At 39.3% G+C, this 18,954-nt stretch overlaps 4 protein-coding genes across 9 annotated transcripts in view; 2 read left to right on the forward strand and 2 right to left on the reverse strand.

Moving 5' to 3' along the window:
• kmt2bb (lysine (K)-specific methyltransferase 2Bb) overlaps window positions 1-6,894 on the reverse strand; it is a 34,534-nt gene extending 27,640 nt beyond the window's left edge. The window contains exons 1-5 of one of the 2 annotated variants that reach the window (XM_008432414.2): window positions 6,556-6,894; window positions 4,202-4,280; window positions 2,748-4,093; window positions 377-2,672; window positions 110-291 (exon numbers count right to left, since the gene is read on the reverse strand). In XM_008432414.2, coding sequence (XP_008430636.1) covers window positions 110-291; window positions 377-2,672; window positions 2,748-4,093; window positions 4,202-4,280; window positions 6,556-6,864 — 4,212 coding nt within the window. In that variant the 5' untranslated portion in view covers window positions 6,865-6,894. Of the gene's footprint in view, window positions 1-109; window positions 292-376; window positions 4,094-4,201; window positions 4,281-6,555 lie in introns of both variants that reach the window. The other variant, XM_008432413.2, reaches the window with a different exon arrangement.
• A 1,208-nt stretch (window positions 6,895-8,102) lies between these two features.
• On the forward strand, window positions 8,103-10,212 carry psenen (presenilin enhancer, gamma-secretase subunit). 5 transcript variants are annotated; one of them, XM_017309374.1, is made up of 5 exons: window positions 8,103-8,146; window positions 8,183-8,227; window positions 8,567-8,648; window positions 8,848-8,952; window positions 9,744-10,212. In XM_017309374.1, the coding sequence occupies exons 3-5, from the start codon at window positions 8,588-8,590 to the stop codon at window positions 9,881-9,883; spliced, it is 306 nt and encodes a 101-aa protein (XP_017164863.1). In that variant the 5' UTR covers window positions 8,103-8,146; window positions 8,183-8,227; window positions 8,567-8,587; the 3' UTR covers window positions 9,884-10,212. The 5 variants fall into 5 exon arrangements, with proteins under 5 accessions (XP_017164863.1, XP_017164864.1, XP_008430628.1 ...); XM_017309375.1 differs by having other exon boundaries at window positions 8,117-8,146; window positions 8,183-8,223; XM_008432406.2 differs by lacking the exon at window positions 8,103-8,146 and having other exon boundaries at window positions 8,186-8,227; window positions 8,570-8,648.
• Window positions 10,213-11,422: 1,210 nt separating this feature from the next.
• On the forward strand, window positions 11,423-13,189 carry hspb6 (heat shock protein, alpha-crystallin-related, b6). The gene is made up of 4 exons (XM_008432405.2): window positions 11,423-11,562; window positions 11,641-11,789; window positions 12,116-12,238; window positions 12,839-13,189. The coding sequence occupies exons 2-4, from the start codon at window positions 11,643-11,645 to the stop codon at window positions 12,995-12,997; spliced, it is 429 nt and encodes a 142-aa protein (XP_008430627.1). The 5' UTR covers window positions 11,423-11,562; window positions 11,641-11,642; the 3' UTR covers window positions 12,998-13,189.
• Window positions 13,083-18,841, reverse strand: proser3 (proline and serine rich 3). The gene is made up of 13 exons (XM_008432403.2): window positions 18,546-18,841; window positions 18,363-18,474; window positions 17,797-18,047; window positions 17,016-17,164; window positions 16,829-16,890; window positions 15,869-15,954; window positions 15,661-15,794; window positions 15,307-15,524; window positions 14,695-15,209; window positions 14,286-14,430; window positions 13,832-13,991; window positions 13,621-13,702; window positions 13,083-13,469 (listed from the first exon to the last, which is right to left on the reverse strand). The coding sequence occupies exons 1-13, from the start codon at window positions 18,554-18,556 to the stop codon at window positions 13,418-13,420; spliced, it is 1,977 nt and encodes a 658-aa protein (XP_008430625.1). The 5' UTR covers window positions 18,557-18,841; the 3' UTR covers window positions 13,083-13,417.
• Between the last annotated feature and the right edge of the window lie 113 nt (window positions 18,842-18,954).

The raw sequence follows: 18,954 nt of genomic DNA on the forward strand, positions 1-18,954 counted from the left end.
GCTCAATTACTGAAATAAATTAACTTTTTCATTGTATTGTAATTTTTGATTAAATGCACAAATAAACATTTTTCATGCTAAAACTTTTATTTGTGATTTTTAACCTTACCCCAGAAGACTTGAGTTGTTTCTGCTGGTCGATTTTAATAAGTTGAACCTTTGCTTTCCTGAGAAGATTCAACATTTTTTTATTTGCACTAGTGAGGCGTGCCCTTTGTGGCGCTCCCTTCTCTATGTGCCCAAGAGGAACGCCTTCGACTGCGCCTGACTTCTGTACCGACGACGGCGCTTCTGTGAAAACAAAAACATAAGTGCTCTATTAAACGCCTTTATTTTAAATATTTATCAGAATCGTGTCTAATTGTAATCGTCTTACTTGAGTCCCGCAGGGCAGTGTCTTTCACTGCCAATGCTCCTTCTGTGCATGGCTTCAATGCAACAGAATTAGGAGACCGAAGACTGACGGAAACCTTTCTCACCACTCCTGGACTATCCAGGTCTTCGATCTTGATCTTGGACTTTTCCTTGTCTGCGCCTGTGTCCCGCTGTCTCAGACTGATGCTCATGACCTCGTCGTCGAGTCCCTCGGCTAAATCAACCGGAGGCAGAGCGGGTTTACTCACAGGCTCGAGCTCTTGTGTGATTTTGCTTTTTGGAAGTCCCAAAACGGGCTTCTTCAGCCTCTGATAAATCTTCAGGTGAGCCGCCTGCTTGGTAAATTTGGGTGGACTCTTCTTTTTCAGAACGTCCAAGAGGTCCGACGATGGTTCTGGGAGCTTATCCGCTGGGGGAGATAAAAACAGATTCTCACTTTTGCTCTCTGGGGCTTTATCCAGTGTATATAACTCCTCGCAGGAATCTTCAGAGAGATTCCACTTGAAGCTCGAGTTCTTCAGGGAAGGCTTCTTCTTTTCATTTTTCTCACTCTTACAGTCAAAAAACAGGCTATCGGCCAAGTCGATGCTGTCCTCCAGGTCCTGAGCTGAAAACAGATCAACATCCAGCTGAGCTTCACTCAAAATATCCTCGTCATCAATTGGAAAGATGGGAGACAACGGCCTTTCTGCCCCATCGTCTCGCCTCTTCCCCGGACGAATGTTCAGGCCAAGCTGCAAACCCTTCTTCGGAGAGTGCCTTCGAGGCAACACGGACATCCCAACATCATCCATGAACCTCTGTGGGGTCTTGATCACTCGAGAGGATCTTGCACTTACAACAGGCATAATGAAGTGCTTGATGTTTTTTACAAACTTTGACTTGCAAGGCTGAACACTAACAACATCCGGCTGTCCCGAGTCCACTGGAGTGTCTGCTTCTTCTTGCTTCAAGTTATCTTTCTCCATTCCCATTTCAATCAGGTGGGAAATGATTTTAGACTGGGATTTGGACTTCTTAGATCCAACAAAAGGCAGGCTTGTGTGCTTCTTTTTGTACTTTTTCTGTACTCCGATGAGTGTAGACCCTGGGGATGGGACGGGAGCCGCCAGCAGCAGAGAAGGGTCATCATCAGTGTCAAAAGTACTTTCACCTTCAGGGGATTTAAGAGGGGCAAACTTTCCATCTCTGCCTCTGTGCCTGTGCTTTTGGCGTTGGCCAATTAAGGATTTGCGTTTCTTTTTTAGCTTTCTGGAAGATTTCTTGGATGATATTAGTTCACCTGTTTGATCTGAGGTGACCACTGGCTGCTGACTGTCCACAATCTTCTCAGTGTCCAACAACTGCTGATGTTCCCCCAACATCTCATTGTCCCCCAACATCTGGCTTTCCTCCAATTGCTGATCTTCCCCCATTTGCTGACCATCCCCCAGTTGTTGACCTTCCCCCAATTTTTGACCTTCCCCCAATTTTTGATCTTCCCCCAATTGCTGACCTTCTCCCAATTGCTGACTGTCTATAGACTGCATGTCTGGTTCCTCTTTTACCGTTGGTTGTATCTCCTTTTCTTTTTCTTCTACAAGAACAGGCTCCTGTTTGGTCTCAGATTCTGGTTCTGCTCTCTCCTCAACTACCTGGCTCACCTCTTCAGCTACAGGCTCAACACTTTCCATATGAATAGGCTCCATGTTAATAAAGTCAACCTTGTCAGGGACTGCATCTGGTGTGGTGTCAGGCAAAACAACAGCCTTCTCAGCCTTCTGCTTTTTAACAGACTTCTTCTTCTTTGCTTGTTTATTATTTCTAGGTTTTCTGGGTTTGGAAGGCACAGGCAATGGTTTGGCCTCTTCAATCTGTGGTTCTAATTTGTTCTCCAATGACTGTGAGCAGACTTCATCTGCTGTTTGTGAGGGAGTGTCGGCGGCCTTTGGACTTTCCTTTTCAAGAACTTCGGAGGAGTTTAAACTGGTCACCTGTGGTGGGTCTTCGACTAAATTAGGACATGAGTTTATTGGAAGAATTTGAGGAGCGGACTCCTCAGTAGAAACCTGAGAGGGAACTTCAGCTTCCACTTGCGGCTTTTCTTCTTCTTGGGGACTTTTCCTTAGCCTTCGTTTCCGAGTGGTCGCAGGTTTGTTGCTGCCAGAATTCTTCTGTGGAGACTCGAGGCTTGACGTCCTTCTTCTTAGCCTTCTAGAAGGAGTGGTCTCTGTGTCCTGTAGAGAAGACTTATCCTCTTGCACCTCTGGTGGATCTTTCAGGTTTTCCTCTTTGTTTTCAGGCACCGGGCTAACCTGCTGAATCAGAAAAGACGGCTTTGAGCTTTTATGTTTGCCAGGAGATGAAACCTTTTTAATCTGAAGAGGTGGTACCTTCCCGCAATCTGCTTTAGTGATTTCTTGAGTGGGAGTTTCAGGCGTAGGATCTGCTTCAGGCTGCACTTGTACACTTGATGTTTCCGAATCAGGCATGCTTTGGGGATCCTTTTCAACATTTTGCATGCTTTCCAGTGGGGCTGCACATTCCTGTTTTGATTTTCTACCTCGTCCCTTTGTGATCTTCTTTACACCGGTGTCACTAGGTGGGGTCTTAGCCACTTGGCTCACAGTCTCTGTTTGTACCTTGATGGTATCTTCTGCCCGTGGGGTTTGACTTCCAATTTTGACTAAGGCTAAAGTCCAAATATATTTTCTCCGTTTTTTCTTTCGAGATGAAGCTTTCCCGCTGGCCTGTGCATCATATTTAGGATTTCTGGTCTTTATTAATTTTATGCTTGGGACCCTCATTTCCTCAGTTTTAACAGGCAAATTTTCACTGGCATGTGTAAGTAAGTTTTCAGATTCTGTGGCTAATGAGCCTTGGTTTTCTGGCACTGTAATATCTTTATTTAGCCTTTTGCTTTGCCTTCGACCTTCTCTCCTCACCACTGGTTTGGCCTCAGCCTTTTGTGAAACTTCTGACTTGAGCTCATCCAGAACAGCAGCGGGTTTAGTCAGACTTTCTGTTTCAGGTACACTGTCCGTTAAGTTATTAGAGAGTTCGTTAGCAACTCTTGTGCTTCTACGAGTCACTTTTTTAACCTCAGAACCCTGCAGTGGGGCTACTTGCTTTTTCTTTAAGTCTTTTGAGTTCAGTTTCTGCTCTACAGATCCGCTGTCCTTAACCTTGGTCAGTTCCTTCTCTTTTGATTTTTGGTCATCAACCACAACTTTGGCAGTAGTCTGACTTACAGGTTCTGCTACCTTAACAGCAGATCTCCCACGCCTCCTCGTAGGTATGGTCGGCACTCCTTTGTCCCCAGTGTTGAGCTCATCGTCATAAGATTCGGTTTTTAACTTGATGTGAGCGCTTAAAATCTGATCACCCTGAATGTCCTTAACATCGGGCTGGTCCTGCACATCTTTCAATTTCAACTTTTTATCTGCCTTTTTCTGGGGCTCCTTTATAGTTTTCACTTTCTTTTTGGCCACCAACTTTATTGTAATCCTCGGTGCTGCTGCTGAAGCTCTGCTCTTGGCTGACCCTTGGTCCATAGTGTTTTTTCCTTTTGGAGTTTTCTTCAAATCCTTCGCTGGTTTTGTTTCAATAGATATGTCGTGTATTTCCTCCGGAGCTTTCACTTCTTTTACAGGATCAGGTGGGACAGCCTCATCAACTGCTGGCACTTTTTGTGGTGGCTTCTCACTTTTTCTCCTAGATTTTGTGCTGACAGCATTGACTGCAAAAAAGTACATAAATAAGTAAAATTATATTTATTGTAGAAAAACAATTGATCTCACATATACTTAATTTCTTCTGTACAGTTTTAAATTTCAAAACGGTTTACCTTTGGAAGAATTTTTTTGCGACATCACAGATTCTGCAGCATTTCTTTTGTCAGCTTCAAATCCTTTGAAGTCATCACCCTTTATAAAAAAAAAAGTAAAATGATTAATTGCACATATACACTCAACAACGAGGCACAGGCAACAATTAAACAAATACCAAATTTAGTTTTACAAAGGAACAACAAAGCTACAATTATGATCATTAAAATCAACATTTTCAGTACCACTGATGTTATTTTCCTTAAGGAATGCTCGCATTTTGTCTGCGCATTCACACAAATGCACATAATGTAGATTTAATCAATACACCAAACCAGTTTCAACTTTTTATCTTCTTTTTTCTGGGGCTCCTTTGTGGATGGGAAACTTAGTGCGTCAGTTCTAGGTCAAACTAAGACAATCAAAAATGGAGGTAAAAAAAATAAAAAAAAGTGAAAATAATCCTCAAAACTGTCCAGATTCAAATACTGAAACATGTTTTATGTTTAGATGTTGATTATGATTATATCTCGTTTTCTTTGCAGCTAAACTACAAATTCACTCAATTTTAAATGTATTGGTGCCCTTAATAAACTCACCTGTTATATACCTCATAGAAAGCAACGTGGATATTTTCAGTGGTTAAAAAAGTAAAGATTACATATTTTTCTGATATTACGCAGTCCTAGTATCCACAACAAAAATAAGCACAAAATTGTTCAGGTCAAGTAGTCTGGGTAGTGTCCCCGTGATAAACCCATTATAACAGATTCTGAGAGAGTCAAACCTCTCCATGCAATCAGTTAGACTGAAACATTTTCGATGTTTTGCACCCGCAGAACTATGTTCTCGCATGTGTGGCAGACAGCGTTGTTAGTATTGTAAACAGTACTCTGATGTAATCTATGAAACATGCGATTAAAGGGAGGAAAAAAAGGTGATTAAAAAAAAAAGATTTCGATTCAGCACAGCTGTGCACATTTATGACCATAACCGCTACAGTTGCAGAAGTAGGATCTGTTTCTCTATGAATGCAACAGCATAACTATTGTATGGTTATTACAGTTAAATATTTATTTTATTTAAAGGCAATAAGGTTGGCATTACATATTTATGAATGTGTTTTAAGAAAAATACGGAACTATGATTGAGAAAAAAATAACCTTTAGGAGTTTGAATGGTGAAACATAAACACGGCAGACAGTCAGCCTGGAACAGTGCATTAATGAATGCAGCTGTGATTTTCTATCACTGCACAATCTTTTCTTTGCATTTAGTAAATATACATGTACATACAAAAATTACTTTAAAAAGCAGTTCATACCATGAATAATAAATACCACATAATCAGTGACCACCAGGGAAATAATTCAAATTAATATAATAGTCAAGGTCTACATCGTTTTTACAATTCAATGCAACCTCAGAACTCTGCGTTAAGTAAAACCCATGCTTTAGTTAATGATGGTCACGCCTTCATTGATGTTATAAAAGCTACAACGAAACGCTAGTCTGTAATCAACAACTCCCTCCAAACACTTACAATGTTCTTTATACCTGCAGTTGGGTCTTGAAGAAGATCTAATAAATAAGGATCACTCACTATTAGTTGCGTTTCAGCCCTTAAATGTGTGTGACCAACATGTGTGGCAGTGTCTTTGGCACACTTCTGTAGATTCATTTAAACATGCCCTGTTTGCTAACCTTGGCTAACAGCTAGCTAACCCAAAACGATTTACTCCCTTGTGACAGTTAAGGAGCTTTATAGCCACAATATAAAATGTTATGTAACTGTTTATATGCACTTTATACTTTGCCAAACACAAGACGTGTCTTATTTAAAGCAGACTTTAGAAAAGCATATAGCAAACATAGTTAGCGGCTACTCTCTGCAGAGTACGAAGGCGCTCGCCTTCCTGCTCTTTGTGTTGGCTATTAGCAGGCTAGCAGATATTATGGCCCTGTAACGAAAGGGCCATACGTAGAATAACTGCGGCGCATGTTTACAAGTGCCCACTCTGCATTTAAAAAATATTAAGGTTATCAATCTTTAACCTTTACTTTTTATTCTTGGAGATCAACTCAGAGCCCCATGCTAATGTGACTTCAAAAAGATCTGCTGTCAGAGTTAAAATGACATTTTGTGTTTGGAGTGTTCAAATGGAAAGCTCAACTAGGCTAACACTGGTGATACCGTTTAGCTTGAAGCTAAAGTTAACGCTAGCCAGCCTGCCAATGGGATGTTGACATTTCTCCATGGCACTAACCAGTCATACAGCGGTGGAAAGCACTCATTCTTGCGCATAGACCGATCACACTAAATGCGTCAATTTTGAATATATCACCCACTTCCTTAATGAGTACGGCACCTTACCTCTTCACTTGTACTAGAGCTATATCCAGCCTGGCCGAGGATCTTGTGGCTTGCCTCTATCCCGAGTAGACGCAAGTGCGACTGGTCTTCGTTTAACGAAAGAGCCAGGTTTGCGGGCCTTGGCCCTCCGTTAGTCACATCATCAGTTTCTGAGCTTGATCGCCCGAGTTGCCATCGCTTCTCAGAGCGCAAACGACTGCGCGAAGACCAAGGCCGACCGGGGAAACGACCTCTGGCCGTAGCAGTTCCACCTTGGCCTCCTACGGCAGCCGCGGTTGCTGATCCGCATCCCGCTGCCGCCGCCATCATTGCTTCAACAACAACACACACCGACGGCTAGCAGTTCGAGGGGGAGACAAGAGGGAAGGCGCGAGATGGGAGGGGGGAGCCGCAATGTAACAAGGGAAACTGAGTGTTTCTTTTTTTTTTTTTTTTTTTTTACTTAGTGGAGCATCGATGGCATTTACAATATCTATCTAAATTGAACAATTTTGTTGGCTCCAATGGAAATTAAAAATACCGATACATTAAAATCAAATACTGAAGCATTAAAAATTTTAATTTTTTTATGGTTTAGATGTAACCTACTTTTTCAGTGGTGATAAATGATTTTAAAAGCTTGTGAAATTAATACAATAAAACTAAAATGATTAAATAACGATACAGTAATGAGAAAATGCCCGATAAAGCTGTTTTTAACACAAAGTGTTTTCTGTAAGATTAAAACATAACTTCATTTTTGTCTTACCATCGCAGTACAGTAGATGGCCATATACTGCATATTTGATACCACAAAAATAGAGGAATATTGAAGAGGTGCATTTCTGTAAATAAGAATAGCCTACCATAAAAAATAAATGTATTTATTTTTATTACATTTATAATGCAAAGCTAATATTTTGTATGGCTTAACTACACACAGAGTGTTGGCCTCATAAATATTTATGGGAAAACCTGAACCGACAGTTGTTACAAAAAGTTATTGACATTTTCCTCACTGTTTACTTTTTATGTTTGATTTACTTCACTTTTTTGACTACTATCAAAAAAGTTACGCTCTTGTATTGTTCAATGAAAAAGCTGCATTTGATCCTAAGACAAGAAATGTTTAAATTGTGTGTAAGCTATATAGAAGGAAGACATTATATAAGTTAAATGAGAGAGTATTTAATAAATGAAATGTCTGGTAAGTGCCATCTTTTATTGGTGTAAACTTTGGTCCTCCTTCCAAGAATACTCATGAGTCTCAGACCCTCGGTATCTAGTATTCGGGGAAAATATGTGACATTCCAGGTTGGAATATAAATGCCATAAAATGACAATTCTGTGGAGATTGTATGAAATGGTATACTCGATGGAAAACGTTTTTGAAAGATAAAATATGTTTTTTTCTTTACATTTAATTTAAAGAACCTAGTCTCCAAAAGTTTATGCTTTTCTATTTGACGTTTTCTCATTATATTTATAAATTTGGGAACAAACCTTCATTGTATGTGTGTCTCCTTCGTCTGTACACCAGGTGGTAGTATTAACTCTAATACTGACTTGTGACCAGGAAAACAACGAAGAAGAGGGGATTAAGGAAGTGTTTATTTACTCGGTTCTCAAAAAAAAAAAAAAAAAAAAAATTTACTCGGTTCTCATTTTCAAGAGTTATCATTGAAGACTGTAGGTATGCCATGACGTTATTGTAAAAAAATATTGTTAATGTATGTCTAACGTGATTTAAAAGACGTTGCCAACAGTGGATTACGGCCATTTTTTCGAGGGTGGCGTTGCTGTTAGCAAAATGCTAACTTTGCTTGAGGCTATTTCAAGTCACCTGACAGTGGTTTAGTACATTTCTAAACAAGGTCTTTGATAAAGCTGGTTTGTTTGCTAATTCAGTGGTTAGTCATCTTTTAAACGTACCTAATATCGCTATTTTCCGTTTTCTCACGTTTTAGGTCTATTAGCTATACCAAAGTGGAGCTAACTAAACATCTCCCTGGAACTTTGTTTCTTCCTTCAGCAGGGCCACTGTGCGTTTACCATGAACCTGGAACGACTTCCCAACGAAGAGAAACTCACTCTTTGTAGAAAATATTACTTGGGTAAGAAATATTTGAAAGGAATGCAAGCAGCTTTACTTGTCAATTTTTCGCATCTGTAACTGCTATAATCTCCGTTATGGAGCCCAAAAATGGAAACGGGAAGGGTGGCTTACATATTAAGTCCAGGAGTAATATGTTGGTGTCAGCATGATTTGGTTTCCTAAACCTTTAAATACTTGTGTTTTCTTTGTGTTTTCAGGTGGTTTTGCGCTTCTTCCTTTCCTGTGGCTTGTAAACGTTGTCTGGTTTTTTAAGGAAGCCTTTATGAAGCCGCCCTACACTGAACAGACTCAAATTAAAACATGTAAGTTTCGTGTACATTTTGGTGCAGAGTAATTAAAATGAACTAGAATTTAGTTAAATGCGTAAAACCTCATTTGCTAGGTATTTTAGCAAAATTTTACAATGGGTTATTTCTTAAAACCAAAAAAATAACCTAAAAGAATATTGAAACAACTTTTGAATGATATTTAAGGTCAACCATCTATGTTCAAAATTAAGACCGCTACATAATTATAGATTCACGTTGAAGCCTCTCAAAAAAGATCCCAAAAAAGCTTAATATGAAATGTTCAACATTTAATGCCAGATCTATATCTCTAAGCAGTGCAAACAGCCTCAGTGTTCTGTTTGTTACAGTAAATCATAATATCACCATTAAAAGCAGTAACGGAATATTCTATGGAACAAAAATATGTTCAGTATTTGTTTTTGTTTTTTTCAAATAAACATTACTATTGGTCCTAATATGAGGATAAATGTTGTTTTATTTTTGTCAACTTGTGACTTTGCATAGAGCGTACAAAGAAAATCATTAGATTTTTATTTCGTAAATAACAACCCTAAATAAGGCTTGGTTTATTTAAATGAATTACTACCAGACTCACTGGTAGAAACATGCATACCTTTTACCGATGATAGTCCACTGATGATAGTTTCTTGCCTTTTTTTTTAATCATGCATGGACTGGTGGTCAGAGTAATCGATCTTAAAAGCTCTCTCTCCGTTTTTCTGCCTCAATGTCAAAAAGTGCCCTGGGTAAATAATATATAATACAAGTTTTAAGTTAAAATACTTTCTCATTTTCTTCTCCAGATGTGAAGCGATCAGCACTGGGTTTGTTGTTTTGGGTCACAGTACTGACGACATGGATCACAATTTACCAACACTTCAGAGCACAGTGGGGGGAAGTGGGAGATTACCTTTCGTTCACAATTCCACTGGGCACCCCTTGAGACGTTTGACCGCCGACCATCCTGGAACAAAGAGTTTTCTCTTTAATAAAGCAAAAACAATTCAGTCTTTTTGTGACATGTATTACTTATAAAATGTTGATACTGTAGAACTCAAATTTCTGTATGTTTTTAGTTTCGAGCCTTTTGTTTTCTTTTTAGTACAAGCTAACAATGTGTTGTCAGTGGATGTGCATTAAGATTTGTTTAGGTGAGACAAATAATTTGATTCCACTGCTATTTTTTTTTCTTTTTCTAAAATATTGCTAAAATTACCTTGTGCACTCATGGTGATTTTTACTTTCTGACCAATAAATACTCTTAATCTATAATGTCTTAAATTGTGTGTAAATTTTAAGGTGGGTTTGTCACTCTCTTCTATAAAAGCCACAACTTTAAATAAGTAAAAAAGGGATTGTGGGACATAGTTACTCCAAAGTCACAACTATGCGGGAAAAAAATAGTAAATTTGACTTTGAGAATGAGTTTCAATGTCATTTTGATTTTTACTGTCAGTCATTGGTGAGATGCAGTGTCAAAACGTCAACTTTGAATCATAATTGAAATAAAATATAATTTTCAGTTATGAGATATAAAGTCATCAATTCAAGTTTTTATGCTGCAAGAGATACAAAGTTGCATCAGAGCTGTGACTTTGAAAATCTAAAGGTATATCTCCAAAATGGGCTTTTTAGAGAAGGCAGGTGTCTTACCTTTCTGCATCTATGAGCCTATGTTTTATTTTTCCTTATTGCTAATATGTCTCTCTGAGTCCAGACAACCAGTGGCGCCTGTTATGAAACTCAATAACTTAATCCCTCCAAATGTCCCCTCTTGGCCATCATCCTGTATGAGTCATAGCATAATCAGGGCCACTTTTAGTCACAGTCAAAGCTTAGGTGCCAGGTTTAGCATGGCTAGCTGGGAGAATATGTGCACATAACTGCTACATGTGTGAAGAACAGTGAGGATCAACATATGATGTGCCACCCAATGAAACCGGGTTGTGGAAGCATTTTATTTTACTGTGCTGCACTGCTTATTTATCCAAGACATTTAAATGACCATATATCTTCACTATACGCACTTAGCAGCTTTTAGGATGTTCCTGGAAATGTGTTTTTAGTATTTTTCAAGACACTTGATGAACTTAATACTGCCCATCCTGTTATACAACAGATGATTGATGATGTGTCAGGTACAGAACGCATGCTTCTACATGTGTCTGGGACCCACTCTTCTTTTGAACTTATTTTTAGAAGGATCCTCCCCAACAACCAACTTATCCCACAGTTGTTCTGATGTGTACACACTGGTAACAAGTTTATATTCATGTCATCGACACAATAAAGGAGGGCTGTAACAAACACTTTAATTGACAATAAGCCAGCAGCAGCTGTGTCATTCCCAAAACACATATCCATCTGCGGGTGGACTGGACCCCCAAGGGTACACGGTCTGGAATGTGACAGAGGCAAGGTGCCTCAGTATGAATGCACAAGTCATTATGCAACTGCAGTATAAAAGAGCCTGTGACAGTCAGTCACGTTCAGCACGGTCAGAGAAGGAAAACTGGAATCGGACAGATCGTTCCTCCTACTCAGGATAAGTGGGAACGCAACAGCAGGGGCTGGCATTTCTCTTCTTGCTCGCTTGTTTGATCAGAGAATACATAAGCGAAGGTAAGCTGCTCTTCACTGAGCATTTATTGCACTCCATGAAACTCTTGATTGTTCTATTCAATGTTTTTTTCTTATTAGGTATGGATTTTATTGTGCCTCCCTCTGTGACAACTGGTGGTATTCCATGGGAGAAGGTTTTACCTCCTCGGCTGAACGGGTCTCATGGCTATTATAACTGGTCGCCATCATTACTGATTCCAGAGACTGATAGTGTCAGCTCTGCAGAGGTAGGCCATTTCTTAAACCTAGAGTTAAAAAGAGCCAAGTAATAACACTTCAGACAAGCATAAAATGTTACCAAAACAATGTACTGCTAATCTTGAAATCAAATCTTAGTTTGAATTAAACACATCTTGTATTTCTCTTCATTAAGCACAGAAGACTGAATCGGTTAAATGCCCTCAAAGAAATCTTTCTCTTTTGTTTACATCATGCATGTTCAAATACATCAAATTCACACAAAATTCATCGAAGGAAGTATGTATTTTTTTGTGTATTTACAATAATCAATACCCTCTTCAAAAACATACATTATTTCAACTTGTGTTGACAGGTCTACTGTGATGAGATCGGATTTACAGTTCAAGTAGATGTGAAGCATTTCAACCCTGAGGACCTGCTGGTCAAAGTTGTGGGGGACTTTGTAGAAGTGCAAGGACAACACAAAGAGCAGAAGGTCTGTTTACCAAGAGGAACGCATATTTTTAATCTCATTTTGACTGTATGGGATAAAGGACATTCACTGGTGCACCTAATAAGAAAATGCGGTTTGCACTCATTCTTCACAAGATCCTTCTTTAAATAACACAAAGAAAGAAATGAGGTAACGAATGAATGATAATGCAGGAAAGAAAAAGGTAGAAAGCAAATAGATGGATGAAGGAACAAAGAAATGCTAAAAAAAAGAAAGTAAAAGTTGAAAGGAAGCACGAGAGAAGATAAAGAAGGAAAACAGTGAATAAAGAGGAAGGATAGAGGAAAATGGTAAAATATGAAGGACAGAAGGATGCTAGGAGGAAAGGTAGCCAAGACAACCTTTTTACAGATGGGATGTAGCATAATGTCTGTAAAAAACACATTTTCCTACATTTTTACTCCCCCAATCCCTCTTACCAGACCTGAAAAAATACTAAACTGAAAATCCTTTTACATTACCATGTTTTTGGGTTGTCTTTTTAAGAGTGTATTGGGAGCCCTGGTGTAATCTTCTAGCCAAAACAAAACTTAAAAATGACTGATTTATTCTTTAAGCTTGTATTTAACTGTCTCCTGGCAGAAGGAGGGCCACGGCTTTACAACGCTGCAGTTTAACCGCCGCTACCGAATCCCAAAGGGCGTGAACATCATGGCGCTGGAGTCAGCCGTCTCTCCTGAAGGCGTTCTCATCATATCAGCCCCAATGCTGCAGATCGAAGGCACCAGATGCCTGACTTAACACAGAGGCCTCTCTCGTCTTCGCCATATAAGAAAATAAAACAGCGGCCTTTGTAAACACTGGGATACAAAGCAGATTTACTCCCAGCAGCACACAGCATACCGAAACACCCGTCTGTTTTGTTTTGCTCCTGGCACTGTTCTGATATTCCCCGCTCTTTGTGGTTTGTATATAAAGTTCTCCCCCACTGTTGCTCATCGACCGTCCGCAGTATTTCAACGAACACGTCTTTGTAAATATTCCTAACTCACTGTTGAAGCTGCTATACCTTTGAGCAACATTTGTAAATGCACTATATTGTGATTGTAATTAATGCATATAGATGTATTCCAAACTGTATGTTGAAATATCATATAAATAAACTTTATTTCAATATAAAACACCAAAAAAAAACCAACAACAACAACAACTGTGATTTGTTCAAGCCACTGCTTGTCCTTCCTGGTATTCATTCAGCCTGACGTCCACCTCTCTGAAAGAAGAAAGAGGAAACATCTTCACAGTGTTGATTTTATGAATGAATCTAATAAAAAATCCAAAAGTGTCAAAAATAAGATCAGGTCAGAAATATAAGGCCATAAAAAAATGCAAACTGATTAAATTATAGCTTTATCTAAATCTACCTTATCTGATCTTTCACCCATTTTCTCTGTTGGCGAAGGACTTGCAACAGAGGGTCATCTTCAAACTCTTTTCCATCAGAATCTGACACAAAATACAGATGTACAGAAAGAAAAAGTTGATACTACAAGCATATGCAAGAATTGCAAAGCAGTATTGGAGTATAAATATTTCTTAATTATTGGCTGGACTGCGATCAAGCCACGGGATTACCTTCAGCCTCTTGAAGCAGCTGTGAAATGACCTCCAGGGAGTTCTGTGTAACATTTAAAGGAACGGGGGACCCTGAAGGTGAGGAGATGTTTTTAGGAGTAGAAACGGATGAAACTGGAGTCTTCTGAGCCACCGTAGGGAACAAAACCTCTGAAACTACCTGTTAAAAGTCCACCAAGTACAATGCTTGATTCAGATTGCAAGTTGTAGTGTTATTACACAAAATCACAAGATTTTTATATATATTTTTTTTTACACTGAACATATTGAAATGTGTACTCGTGTGCAAATTTATCATTGACTGGTGAGTGATATAGGTGCTCCGACCGTAAATATGCACCCTGTCTACCCATTTTCAAGAGAGGCAAGTATGCATGTGGGTAAAAGCAGAACTTGAACTGAGATTGTATTTTAGTAAGAATTAGAATAACGCTCAGCGTGCACATTTACTCACCTGTCCTAAGGCGGTGTGAACTGGAGAGGACGGAGGCCCATGACCGCCAGTGCAGCTTTCCTTTGGAACCGCCTTGCCTTCATTATGATGATGCTGCTCTTTTACTGATGCTGTGTTTTTTGGATTGCTCGAATATGAAGAACCCCTGATAGAACAGCAATCACAGCAAACATGTTAACCAGCTAAAACAATAATAAATGCATTAGAATATCTGTGAAAAGCTGAATAATTTCAGTAAATCAATCAAAAAGTGAAACTTATGTTATATTGAAACTTTTAAAAACAGTTTAACTTAATATATATGAGCTTGACTTTAAGAGCATAATTGCAGTAATAATTGAAATTTTAGAGGATATTCAGGTTTACTGAGCTACAGCTACAATAACTTGTTCATATTTCAATGCATCACCTCACAGCTTTCCTCTGGTGCCTGGAGGGAGGGGCTGTCTTCTGGTCTGACTCTTTTGTCACCAGTTTCTTCTTCTTGTTCTTATGGAGTATGTTTTGCTGACTAGGACCATCTCCTTGTCCAGAGGATGCATGCCGTGAGGCTGGCAAACACTCTTTGATAGGCCCATCACTGCTGGTTCTCAATAAGCTTTCTGAGACTTGGGTTTCTCTGTGGACAGCTTTGGTTTGGGGCTCAAGTGGCTTCTGTGAAACGCTTTGCTCATCATTAGCAAGAGTTGGCTGGTTGGGGCAGGGAAGGACATTGCAGAGTAAGTGCATGTGAGTAGGAGTATGGGAAAGAGTCTGGGTCTGAGACATCAAAGAAGAAGGGGGAACACCAGCAGGAAGGAAGCGTGGAGGACTTGGAGCTGGAGCACCTCGTCTGTGGGCCTCAGTGGTTTCTGCTTGGGAAGCCTTCATGTGTGGATGAGCGTCGCTTTCTGAGAAGCGTGGAGGCTGGGAGCTCAGTTGTTGCTGCAGATAGAACAAGGATTATAATCATGCTATTTTGTGTTTGACATAAAACAAATATACACTTTTACAATCCAGCATCATAAGCGTCTCCACTTACTGATGCATGGACCAAACTGGGGGCTTGCCAGCTGAAAGCAGAATCATGAAGCCCTGACTGCTTCATGGACCGGGACCACCCTCTAGCCTGCTCCATCTTCCTCCGTAATCGCCACTGGAACAAAATATCGTCCTCTGGGCGAGTGGGAGGTGTCATGGTGGCCATGACAGATTTCTGAGAGAAGGCAGCAGCAGCAGCTGGGTCTGGACCGATCACTGCTGTAAAGACAAAAAGCACAGTCGTAATGTTTGTAGTAACAAACACAAGACAGGGTACGGTTTCTTGCATCAACGACAGGAAAAACAGGAAATTAATGGCTGCATTCAAAGATGTATTTCACGTTATTTGCCTCACCAGTAGTTGACTTCGTCAAACTGGGAATCAAAGGCTGCCGCACTGGCTCGTCCACGCTGACTGGAGAGGAGAAATCGGAGCATCCTAGGCCATCTGAGCTAACAGGAATGGACCCGTCACTCGGACTACATTCGCTGTTGGGAAGATAACAGTTTTATTTCAACTCAAGAAGACTAACCACTTATCGGCTAGTTAATGCACTACACACCCCCTCAGTAGAAGTCTGCTTGCTCTTTCTTGAAGGTTTATTAAATCTGTATCATCATATTCCCCCTGAGAGCAGTCAGACCCAACCTGGGGAACAAAGGAAGCTGTTTAGCCCCAAACAACAGAGTGAGTGAATACTAATACAATACAGCACTTTAGGAAAAACTAAATGATAAATCTGAGGAAGCAAATTATCTGGCTTTCTAAGAAATGTCCTGGTAATTTTTGAAATCAGTTTTGGAAAGGATACATTTGACAACAGAAGGCTGAAGTGTGTATTTAATTATTAATAGTAGCACCTAAAGCATCTACAACTATGAGATGTTTTAAAATAGAACAGAAGGGTGTGCATGTAATCATTTACTTATATTAAAGGAAGAGAGTTTCCAGGGCACAACTAGCTTACCAACAAATCTAGACACTCAATATAATATTGATGAAGAGACCAACAGGAGGGAGATGAAATTCAGACAAATTTCCCTTTTATTGATTCTAATCAGTGATCCTGCAGGTCAAATGCTGAATTTTTTTTATTATTCATTAAAAGGCATCAAAACTAACACCCACCATTTTTTGGTATTTAAAGGCAAATAAATAACATGCAACTTGATGCTCTGTTTTGTTTAGAAAAAAAAATTATATTCCTGAATAGGGACATTTTAATTTCTTTCTTTTGTGTTTTATTCAAAACTACGAACTCTATTAAAACATGTTTTTGTTATGTTATGTGCTGTGGTTTTTAGAAAAGGAAAATCAGAACAGATCAATATTCAAATTGGTAGGTCAGACCTCAGTGAAAAGCAGAAATCTGTGTTGGTCAGGACAAAAAAAACTGATTAGTCTGTTTCTAATTGTAATTAGATCATTACAGTCTGCAGTACACCTGTTTTTTCCTGTCCAGATGGTTAGGCGAATCTGGCTTCACAGTGTTTAATTTGAGTAAACTTATTAATGCACTCACATTGAAGAACATGTCATGTTGAGGCTGTTCATCTAGACTGTCAGCGGTAGAATCATGGCCGTCTTTCAGGGACAGGGAGCATCCATTCATTGAAAAGAAATGTATATTATGTTTGTTTGTTAGAGAAAGAAAGCAAAATTCATAAGTTCATGATTTATCCACATAAGTACACCAACAGAGAGTGTACCTTTGTCTAGTGATTTAGCTGGGTTTGAACTGGGGACTGATGAATGGGTCATCCACCAAAACGGGAGCCGTTCTCCCCCAACAGTAGAAGCCATCTGTTGGCGCTCCGCTCGGCTCTGAGGCCGACCACGACGAAAACGTTCTATGTATCTGTAACAATACATATTAGTACTTCCCAAAGCAAAAATATACATGTATATATACTTACAGCGAGTTGGACAAGTATTCATAGTCCTTGAGCATTTTGTCACATTATCACCACAAACTTCAATGGGGATGCTCCTTCAGCAGAGATAAGGAAGCTTCAGATTTTAATTGACAGTGAGATGGATTGTGCTAAATGTTGAGCAAGTCAGGAAAATAGTCTGTTAGAGGATGTAGAAGATTTTGAAACAGGTGTGAACATTCACCTTCCACAAGACAAAGACCCGACTCTCCATCCAATTTGACTGAGCCATTTCCAAAGATGAACAAGGAAAAGATCTGTCACTATTTGTACAAAGCTGTTAGAGAAATATGTCAAAGGACCTGCAGCTGTTATTGCAGGAAAACATGGTTCTACATATTTCTGTGTAATTAGGAAATGCCACTCTTTCTTGATTTTTATCTGTAAACCCTTTGTCTCACACCTCACAGTTAAGATCTAATTTGTGCAAGTCTAGCACATAAGTTCAGACAAAATACACTGAAATTTGTGGTAATGACATGAAAAATGTGAAAAATTTGAGAACTATGAAAACATCTGCAAGGCACTGTAATTAGGAAAACAATGGGAAACATACTTTGCGAGTACAGAATCCTCCTTCACGCCAGATGGAACTGTGGATGTCTCTAATTTTGTAGAGAGTTTGTCTGGCAACATTTCAGGGACGTCAGCAGAGGATCCACATTCGGTAGAGGGCCAGATCTCGGTAAATACATGTTGTCCATCACTGGCAGGAAAATCATGATTTTCATACAGCTGTTGGCTTTCCCGGTTTAGAGAGCGAGGTGGACTATTAGAGGTCTGATGCAAACGAACAGGACTTAGAGTCTGTAAAAAGAAAAAAAAAGACCAAAAAAGTGAGACATTGCATTAGTAGATCAAGTCAATTAGAGATAAATTAAATTCCATTTAATTCCATCTTAATTAGAACACAACAGTCGAATTTGGTGTATCATCCAAATCAACAAAATTGGCAGCCTTGCGGATGACAACATAAGATCAAACCCCTACTGAGCGAGCAAAAGATGAAGTTCTCCACAATAAAATAATGCAGGAGGAGCTGCAAATGATGAGATGGAGGGATTTTAAGGTCCAGTTTGCAAATTAATTGTGTATATATTAATAACTGCATTTTAAACATACAATTTTCTTCTCCTTTTTTGACAGGGACTTCTTGAGTGATGGGTGGTAGTGAGCCCTCGTCTTCACCGTGGATACAGGTGGGAATGGATTCTGCCTCGTAAACAGTGGTCCGCTAAAATACAACACATTTTACTTACTATAATTTCTAATCACAAAAGTCCAAATGTGCCCATTGCTTCTTACCTGGATTTCATAGCAACTTCAAGATGTCACAGTTTAGTTTAACACTAACACAAATTGACGTCAGTATGAAAAATATTAATTTGCATCTTGACAAGCCACTTTTTCAGGGCTTGTCTGACCTTGTCTTCAATAGTTACCATGGAAGCAAACGCAAGGTGGAACGAAATAGCTAATGTAACTACACACAGCACGTGAGAGACCTGCTTAACCTAAAATCTAATCTTAAACAAAAATACATCACTTAAAAACAGTCTTTTTTTAAAAACTGTCAGAAGCTCTCGAGTCTGTCGACAGAAGCACAAGATATGTTTACTTCTACTTTTGTTCACTCACCAGCCAATAGACGACGAGTAGAAAATGACTGACGTATGATTTGTCCAATTACAGATGATACATTGTTTAGACAGGC

This window comes from Poecilia reticulata, linkage group LG16 (assembly GCF_000633615.1).
Source record: "Poecilia reticulata strain Guanapo linkage group LG16, Guppy_female_1.0+MT, whole genome shotgun sequence".
Lineage (NCBI taxonomy): Eukaryota > Metazoa > Chordata > Actinopteri > Cyprinodontiformes > Poeciliidae > Poecilia > Poecilia reticulata.

Bases quoted from the DNA above. Each gene is read 5' to 3' on its own strand.
- psenen (XM_017309374.1), top strand. From the start codon at position 8,588: ATGAACCTGGAACGACTTCCCAACGAAGAGAAACTCACTCTTTGTAGA. The intron at 8,649-8,847 runs GTAAGAAATATT...TTGTGTTTTCAG, and splicing joins TTGTAGAAAATATTACTTGG to GTGGTTTTGCGCTTCTTCCT. The intron at 8,953-9,743 runs GTAAGTTTCGTG...TTTCTTCTCCAG, and splicing joins ACAGACTCAAATTAAAACAT to ATGTGAAGCGATCAGCACTG.
- hspb6 (XM_008432405.2), top strand. From the start codon at position 11,643: ATGGATTTTATTGTGCCTCCCTCTGTGACAACTGGTGGTATTCCATGG. The intron at 11,790-12,115 runs GTAGGCCATTTC...TTGTGTTGACAG, and splicing joins ATAGTGTCAGCTCTGCAGAG to GTCTACTGTGATGAGATCGG. The intron at 12,239-12,838 runs GTCTGTTTACCA...GTCTCCTGGCAG, and splicing joins GACAACACAAAGAGCAGAAG to AAGGAGGGCCACGGCTTTAC.
- proser3 (XM_008432403.2), bottom strand. The intron at 17,165-17,796 runs GTATGTTTCCCA...GTATTGTTACAG, and splicing joins GAGGATTCTGTACTCGCAAA to ATACATAGAACGTTTTCGTC. The intron at 15,955-16,828 runs GTGAGTGCATTA...TTTGTTCCCCAG, and splicing joins AACATGACATGTTCTTCAAT to GTTGGGTCTGACTGCTCTCA.